This window comes from Neopelma chrysocephalum, unplaced genomic scaffold (genome assembly GCF_003984885.1).
Source record: "Neopelma chrysocephalum unplaced genomic scaffold, ASM398488v2 Primary Assembly neopelma1_45, whole genome shotgun sequence".
NCBI lineage: Eukaryota > Metazoa > Chordata > Aves > Passeriformes > Pipridae > Neopelma > Neopelma chrysocephalum.
The window spans coordinates 9,973,572-9,981,587 of record NW_020897704.1 but is presented as its reverse complement, the minus strand read 5'-3'; the positions used below and the strand labels follow the sequence as shown (position 1 = coordinate 9,981,587).

The window sequence follows — 8,016 nt, the reverse complement described above, 5'->3', positions numbered from 1 at the left end:
CCCAGCACGCGCGCGCCGCGGTTCCCCGCGCGGCGGGGCCTGTTCGCGTCCCGGGCGGGCGCGGCGGCCCCGGCGCTGCTCCCGGCTCGGCGGCCCCAGCGCTGCCCCGCGCCGAGGAGGCTCGGCCGGGCTGGGGGGCCGCTGCCGGCGGGACCCCCGTACCGGGCGGAGCTGAGCCCCGCGGGCTGCGCTGATCCGACCGAGTGCCCGGGCCCGGCCGCAGGCTGGGGCGCTCCGGAGGTGCCGGAGAGACGCTCGTTTGACCGCGGCGTTTCCAGGGATCGGTGCCCACAATGTGTTTTCTGGTGCCATAGTTGTGGCCTGAGAGGAATCCCTCTCGTGTGCTGAAATTTGGTTTCGTAGCTGTGGCCCTTCTCTAGTGAGCGTGCTGGCGGAGTGCAGTGTATTGATGAGAGGACGTCGTATTTTTGCTGGGGTATTCTGGAGGAGTTTTTTACCTTTCCCTTGGCAAAGATTGCATTATAAATCTGTATGTATATGGTATCTGACCTATATAAATGGATTTTAATAAAGCCTAAAGTGCAAAAATAAAACCTAAGGTGATGAAAGTGACATTTGAGGAGATGACATCGCCTCTAATTAGAGCTTCTCTAAGTAGTTTTAACAACCTTGGGATTTTTGTTGTATTTCTTTTCTGGACGTAATCCTTCTAGTTATGCTCACGCAGACTGGAATTTCTTATCCTTCTGTGAGACATGAATGATTAATAAACTTGCTAGTTTGGATTAGTTGAGCGGCTAACTCATGTAAATATTCCTGGCTTGCAAGGGTATCTGGAAGAAAAGCATCAGAACTTAATAGTTTCCTTTTGGCAGTTCAACGGACTAAATAATACACAAGTTTTGGATTTTTAAAATTTGTTTTAGTTGTCCCTATTTGCAAATGGACTGAGGTTCTGCAGGGACTTTTTCTGGTTTATAGTGTTGTGGTCCAGCAGGCCCCAGGGAAGCCCCATGTCATAGTTGAGTATTTGCAGGTTCATCTGGGCAACCTAAGCAAGTAACAAATGACCAGAAGTAAAAACAAGCTTTATTGCTTTGCCTTTTTGCATATTGCCTTTTAGAGTGAAGCATGTCAACCACAGTGCTAAGAGGAATTTGATGTCAGAGGACGTTGAGGGCTTTGGGTTTTGAGGTGAAGTGACTGGCAGGGCACAGTCCCCATTTGAAACTGACACGTTTCCCGGCTCTGGCGGTAGCTGCTGAATAACCCAGAGCAATCCCTTTTTCCTTGTTTTTCCTTCTACTTGTTGCATTGTGTGGAATGATTGTAGGCTTTGAGGGACAGTAGTTAGTGAGGCATATCACTAAAGGGCCCTAGTTTCAGTGTCCAGGTGCTGCTGTGCTGCAATCCCTGGGGGCCTCAGCAGTCATCCCGGTACTGTACCCGCAGAACTGTACCCACAGAACGGCAGGGCTGGAACAGCTTGTGGCTCACCCCTTCCAGGCTGAGCATGCCTTGCTTCAAAACAGCTGCCAAACCAGCATTTTCAGTTAAAATCTAAGTGAACTGGGAGGGTTTTTGAAGGGCATAACTTTGTTTTTGTGACTAAGATGCTATGCAGTGGTTTCAGGAAAACTTACTGGAGGTTGAGGGAGTTACACCCACTTTGTTACTGTTGCTGGTTGCAATACCTGCTCTGGGTTATGGATTGGAGCCTGTGCCTGCTGATGCACGTGTTAGACTATTTCTTGCTTCTTTTGCCCTGGTACTCAAATTTAAATCTGGTTAAAGAGAATTCTGTGCATAGTGGGGAATAATTTTCAGTGTAGGCAGGATACAACCACGTACTCCTAAGTACCCATATTTTTGTGAAACTTTATCATAAACTTCTAAGTGATATGTCAAGATGCTGAGTTAATATAGAAGCTAGTTTCCTTCCTACTGTAATAAACAATTTACATAAATTGTAAAAATTTTCTCAGAAATTCTTTGTTGTCAGGGTTGTACAACAAATTGACTCTTCAGTGCTATCCATACTGTGAAAGGAGCTATACAATTAATTTTTTTTCCTGTTGTGGAGAAATGACAGACCAACCGGCTTATTTAAATGGCTTTATTTTTAGAACTAGATTTCCTAAAATCACGGCTGTTCCCAGTACAGTTTTGTGACTTGACTTCTGGAAGAAATTGTATGTGAAGATACTTATTTTCTAGTGATTGAATTTTGATATGTTGTATGACTCTTAAGCTTTAAACATTACTTTTCTTACAACTTTCTGTTAATATTTAGCCTCTTTAGAAACTATTAGATAACTGAAAAAATAGATAATTTTTTTTATTTTCTTTCATAGACAATGATTTGCAAGGAACAAATAGTTCAGGATCATTGGGTGGTCTTGATGTCCGTAGAAGAATCCCTATAAAGCTTATTTCAAAACAGACCAATAAAACCAAACCTGCACCTCGAACTCCAAGAAATATGAACAGGATGCCTTCAAAGACACAAGCTGGTGATGAAGGTAAATTAATATAAATTCCCTGTAGTAGGGAATTGTATTATTCTGCAGCTTGTTCAAGACTTTATCCAGTCTTGGAGACTTAGTGTCCAGGGTTCTGTCCAAGTTCAAATTTCCGGGTACTGCTGCACTGTAGGGCTTAAATAGTGCCCATTTCCAAAAAAGATTGTCTTTCTACTTTGTTTCTGTAGAATGGTCTCAGCAGACTGGAAATTCTGTGGCATTATTTGATGATTTCAGTATAAATGACCCATGCTCTTAATAGCAGCTGGTGTCAGTTAGAAAAGTGTTGTGGTTGGCTCGTGTCTTTCTTCTCTTTCTCCTTTCCACAGAAGAATTTGATTATAACAAAGAGGAGCGATACGAATGCAAAGGAGGTGAAATGTTTGGCAATCAAAGGAGATTTCCAGGACCCATCTTTTGGGACTATAAGGTAAAGTCATGGATTGGAAGTCATGAATCTTTGCCTTTGTGTTGCACCAAGCTGTAGGTAGTCCTGGTAGATACTTTGTTTATTAAAAGTGTTTCCCATTATTTTTGACTGATTAAAAATACATTCTCTGCTTTGTCCTGTTTGTGGTGTTCTTGCTTCCTTCTCAGCTAATTCAGAAATAATGGGTATGTTAATGATAATTGAAAGGAGAAGCTGTAGTAATGTTGGGGTTTGTTTTCCCACCCCCTTCTCTATCCTGTCAGATAAACTTGCTGGGGGAAAAGGATGATACACCGGTCCATTTTTGTGATAAGTGTGGATTGCCCATCAAGATGTATGGACGCATGGTAAGTAAAAGTACCAGTGGAAGATGCAGCCGTGGTTTCCCTTTAGGTAAAATTAGGTTTTGCTGTGTCTGCATGAGGCTTCTAGAGGTTACTGATTTCAGCAGGCATCTGAATAAACTTCATAATAGTATCAGGATGGAACAGGGAGCCTTCACTGCTGAAGTATTTTTGTTCCATCTGTGTGACTGATTTTGCTTTACCCCTTGATTTAATAAAGTAAGTTTGAAAATGTTAAACAAAAAATCATAACACTCACCAACAAAAAAACAAACCTTCAAGTTCCATGGGTTTTTATCTTGCACCACTTAGGTTTAAAAATAAGCTTTTTATCTCAATTGAAGACTTACAATGAAGTTAGAAAACATTGCTCACTTTTATGTCCCTTTAAAAATCCCTGAGATTAATTTAGATTTCTAAGTGTGATGTAAGAGGCTTCAGAATCTGACTTAATGACAGTTAATGCTTTTAAAATTTCCCTCCCTTGCCAGCAGGACAAGCGTAATCAGATTGCATGTGCAGCTTCTGTGAACATTCAGTGTTGGCATTAGTGCAAGATACAAACTTCTGCTGATGTTTTACCAACACTTAAAAAACCCAAACAACACTACCCAGAAAAACCCCAAGCTCTAACATAAACTGTTCTAAAAGGTTTCTGTGCAAATATGCTGTAAACCGTTAACCACCTCTATGCTTGTTCACTTCATAGATAACTTAGTTACTTTTATCATTATAGGTTGTGTGATGGAGGGAGGAACTGTATTGTGCAAAATATCAAAGATATTTATATACAATGTCTTAACAGAGCAATTTTTTGTCTCTAGATACCCTGCAAGCATGTTTTCTGCTATGACTGTGCTATACTACATGAGAAAAAGGGAGACAAGATGTGTCCAGGGTAAGTTATCTCAAGATTTGTTATTAAAGGCAATGTAGGAAAGTAAATATCTTATTTCAGATACTGTTATTAACATGGCTCTTATTTATATACACTTAGCAGAGGTAGTAGAGTACACTGTTCTTTCTAGTTTTCAATTCCATATTTTGGGATTGTAAGGGATCAGTGTTTACTTTGCTGTTAAAGTATTTGAGTAGGTAACCTGCTACTGCTCTAATTTGAAAAGGAATAAACAGCAGTTTAGTTTACTTAGTGAGAGTGACCCTTGTTAAGTCTTAATGCACAGAAGGAATTCGTGCGAGGGGGAGGTGCTACTTACAAAATTCTATCTCCTGAATTTTTACGTTCTTTCATAGTTATGTTTAGATACTTAAAAATTAGATAAACTTCAAAATCGATGAAAAGTGGAGGAAAATGGTCAGTTTTAATTTGGCTAATTGTTAACTGATTGACTTTTAACAAGAAAAAATGCATATCGAGCTCTCTGTGATGACAATAAACCAATACTCTCTTTTGATTTAGCTGTAACGAGCCTGTGCAGCGAATTGAGCAGTGTGTACGAGGGTCTCTCTTCATGTGTAGCATTGTTCAAGGGTGCAAGAGAACTTACCTGTCACAGAGGGACTTACAAGCTCACATCAACCACCGTCATATGAGAGCTGGAAAGCCTGTTACTCGTCCTCCCATTGAACCTGTGCATCCTCCTATTGCCCCACCACCTGCCGAAATTCCAGAGCGTTTCATAATGCCACCCGAGAAACATCACATGAGCCACATTCCGCCAAAGCAGCACATCATGATGCCACCACCTCCTTTACAGCATGTGCCACACGAGCACTATAACCAGCCCCATGAAGACATCCGTGCTCCCCCTGCAGAGATGTCCATGGCTCCACCGCCCCCTCGCCCCGTCAGCCAGGACACCTTCCGCATTTCGACGAGGAAACACAGCAACTTGATAACTGTCCCTATTCAGGATGATTCGAATTCAGGTGCTCGAGAACCACCTCCACCAGCCCCCGCACCTGCTCACCATCATCCTGAGTATCAGGGCCAACCAGTGGTATCGCACCCTCATCATATAATGCCTCCACAGCAGCACTACGCGCCGCCCCCGCCGCCACCACCACCAATTAGCCACCCGCTGCAGCACCCTCCCCAGGCAGCAGGTACTCCTCACATGGTGTATAGCCAAGCTCCTCCACCACCAATGACCTCTGCTCCTCCTCCAATAACCCCACCGCCCGGACATATCATTGCCCAGATGCCGCCATACATGAACCATCCTCCTCCGGGACCTCCCCCTCCTCAGCACGGAGGCCCACCTGTAAATGTAAATGCACCCCCTCCCCATCACTATAACCCTAACTCTTTGCCACAGTTCAGTGAAGATCAAGGAACTCTGAGTCCCCCTTTCACACAACCTGGGGGAATGAGTCCAGGGATATGGCCAGCTCCCAGGGGGCCACCTCCACCTCCAAGGATGCAAGGGCCTCCTGCTCAGGCCCCCCTTCCTGGACCACACCACCCTGATCAAGCCAGATACAGACCCTATTACCAATGAAACAAGCAATTATATGAATAGAGAGTGCTATGAAGAGGATAAAATTATATACAGCAGCCTTTTAATTGTTTTGGGGTTATTTTGTTGTGGTTTTTTTTAAATACTGTCATTTTGGCTGTAAGACATTTTGAGGTTTGAATCTTAAATGACTTAAGCCTTGGCCGTAGAACTCTGACTTCAAATATTCTGTAGTGCTAAAATAAGTGGCTTAGTAGACCACAGTTGCATTTTAACAGAACTTCTGTTGCTAGTGTGGCTAAATTGTCCTATGATCACTTGTAATATTATTTTCTGGAGAAAATGAACACGTGTTGTACCATTCTGAATATTGTTTTTGTTAAATCCAGTGTTTTTGTTAACCTGTGTACAATAATTAAATTGAAATATGGTTGTAAACATGGTGAGTTTTTATATGAAGTTAACATACACATAGTTCTGGGACACCATTTCAACACTAATACTTTCCAAATGGGTAGCATAGTGAAACATTAAGGGAACTTTAATATTTCTCCTACTACCTTTCACCATTACTCATTCAGGCTATAGTGAATTCATGGCACTAGAAATCAGACATGCAGATTTCTGCATTTACTACATTTCAACTTTTCAATTTTTTTTTCCTTTAAATTTGTGCAGCAAGATGAGTCTATCAAAGATATAGCTTTGGGCATGACACAAAAAGATGTATTGTGGGGGTTTTGTTTGCTTTTGTTTGGGTTTTTGGAGTTTGTTTTAAAGCTAGTTTTGATTCAGAAGGCTCTGCTTACATGTAAACATGAGCTGAAATCAAACTATTGTATTTACCTATGGCTGTTTGTGGAAGTGTTTGTGAATTGGCTTGCCATGTGTGTGAGAAGCAGCTCATTTTAGGTAGGGAAGTGGTGTTTGCCGCTCTCACTTTTTACTGTGTGCAGTAAGAAAACTTCACATTTGCGTAATCTGAAAGAAGTTATCTGAAATCCTGTGTGAAATCTTGTATGCATGTGAAGGCAAAAATGGCTCTGCCAGCATTATTTTCTTTCAGTAACTAACAACAAACAAATGAGGAACTTTCAAGAATCCCCTTCTGTCACTGTTGACTGGGAGGAGGCAGACAGGCACATTCATGTTACAGCATATAACTTCATCTGGGAGGAAATCTGCATGTCTGGTTAATATCCTTTGACTCTGCAAAGCCAAACTCAGGCCTGAAATACCTGTGTTACAGGGACTTACTGGTGGTTCTGTGTTCAGGACACACGTGGTTCCTGAGGGCACTGCATGGCAGGTGTTTGAGCAGGGCAGTGCATTCACTCACCAGTGCCCTCTGTTTGGGAAAATCACACATTCTGAAATGACCTCCTACCTGTCCACTGCAGGTGGTGAGGAAATAAGGCAACTCTTTCCATCATGCTGGTTTTTAGAAGTAAGTCGGGTTGCATACTTCTGTTATATATTAGTCTGTTGTGAAGCAGATGAAAGCTTCAAACTTAATATTTCTGTGTCCAAACCTGTTCTTGGAGTTACTGACAAAGTGCTTTTCTGAAAATGCTGAGGGAGTTTAATTGATTAAGGGAAAACAGCAGCTTTTGCTCTGTCAAAAAGCACAAAAGTTGAATGTATGTCACTGTAGACAATGTGTGAGAATTTTTTTCTCTATTTAAGGCAAAGGTGATGTATGTCATACAGACAATGACATACCACCCAAAAAATTGGTGGGATCCCTCAAATTGTTTAGTGACTGTGGACCTAAAATCTTTGCGATAGAGAACTTAATCGAAAAGTCATCCTATACAGGCAGGACTTGGACTTGGGTCAAGTTTCTGTATCTTGCTTGTAAGAGGAAGACCTAAATATGTTTTTTAAATTATTGAGTCTTAAACATACCTATGTAACCAAGGCCACTGCTGGTGTTTTCATTTTTACAAATTTTAAAGATGCCTCCATTGGTTGAAAACTTGTGTTAACTGTCTTTTTAATTTTTTTTATGGGTTTGGGCTGTGTTTTGGAGTGGTTTTTTTCTTGGTTAATTGGTTGGGGATTTGAGGTGGATAGGGAAGGGAGGGATTTTTTGCAAAATACCTGGTCATTTTAGTGTGAAGTTCCAAAATTCATATATTGTATTTAATTGTATAATTGACAGCCCCAGAAATGATGGCATGTACTTGTGATTTCTTTGGATTTCTTCTTAAGTCTTAATGTAAAGACAAACATTTGAATTAGTTATGTTTATTTTGAATAAATATCCCTGTCTGGGGCAGTGATCTCCCTCTTAAGGCATTGCCAAGCAGATCTCAAGTTCTGAAGAGAACTTTGAC

The 8,016-nt window shown here is 41.6% G+C and overlaps 1 protein-coding gene across 3 annotated transcripts in view; it reads left to right on the top strand.

Annotated features, from left to right (window-relative positions):
* Positions 1–7,655, top strand: part of CBLL1 (Cbl proto-oncogene like 1) — a 12,870-nt gene extending 5,215 nt beyond the window's left edge. Inside the window, exons 1-6 of one of the 3 annotated variants that reach the window (XM_027679315.1) lie at positions 226–436; positions 2,316–2,483; positions 2,813–2,913; positions 3,177–3,260; positions 4,082–4,155; positions 4,678–6,115. In XM_027679315.1, coding sequence (XP_027535116.1) covers positions 2,444–2,483; positions 2,813–2,913; positions 3,177–3,260; positions 4,082–4,155; positions 4,678–5,719 — 1,341 coding nt within the window. In that variant the 5' untranslated portion in view covers positions 226–436; positions 2,316–2,443 and the 3' untranslated portion in view covers positions 5,720–6,115. Of the gene's footprint in view, positions 1–225; positions 437–2,315; positions 2,484–2,812; positions 2,914–3,176; positions 3,261–4,081; positions 4,156–4,677 lie in introns of those variants that run through there. The other 2 variants (XM_027679314.1, XM_027679313.1) reach the window with 2 other exon arrangements.
* Positions 7,656–8,016: the final 361 nt, after the last annotated feature.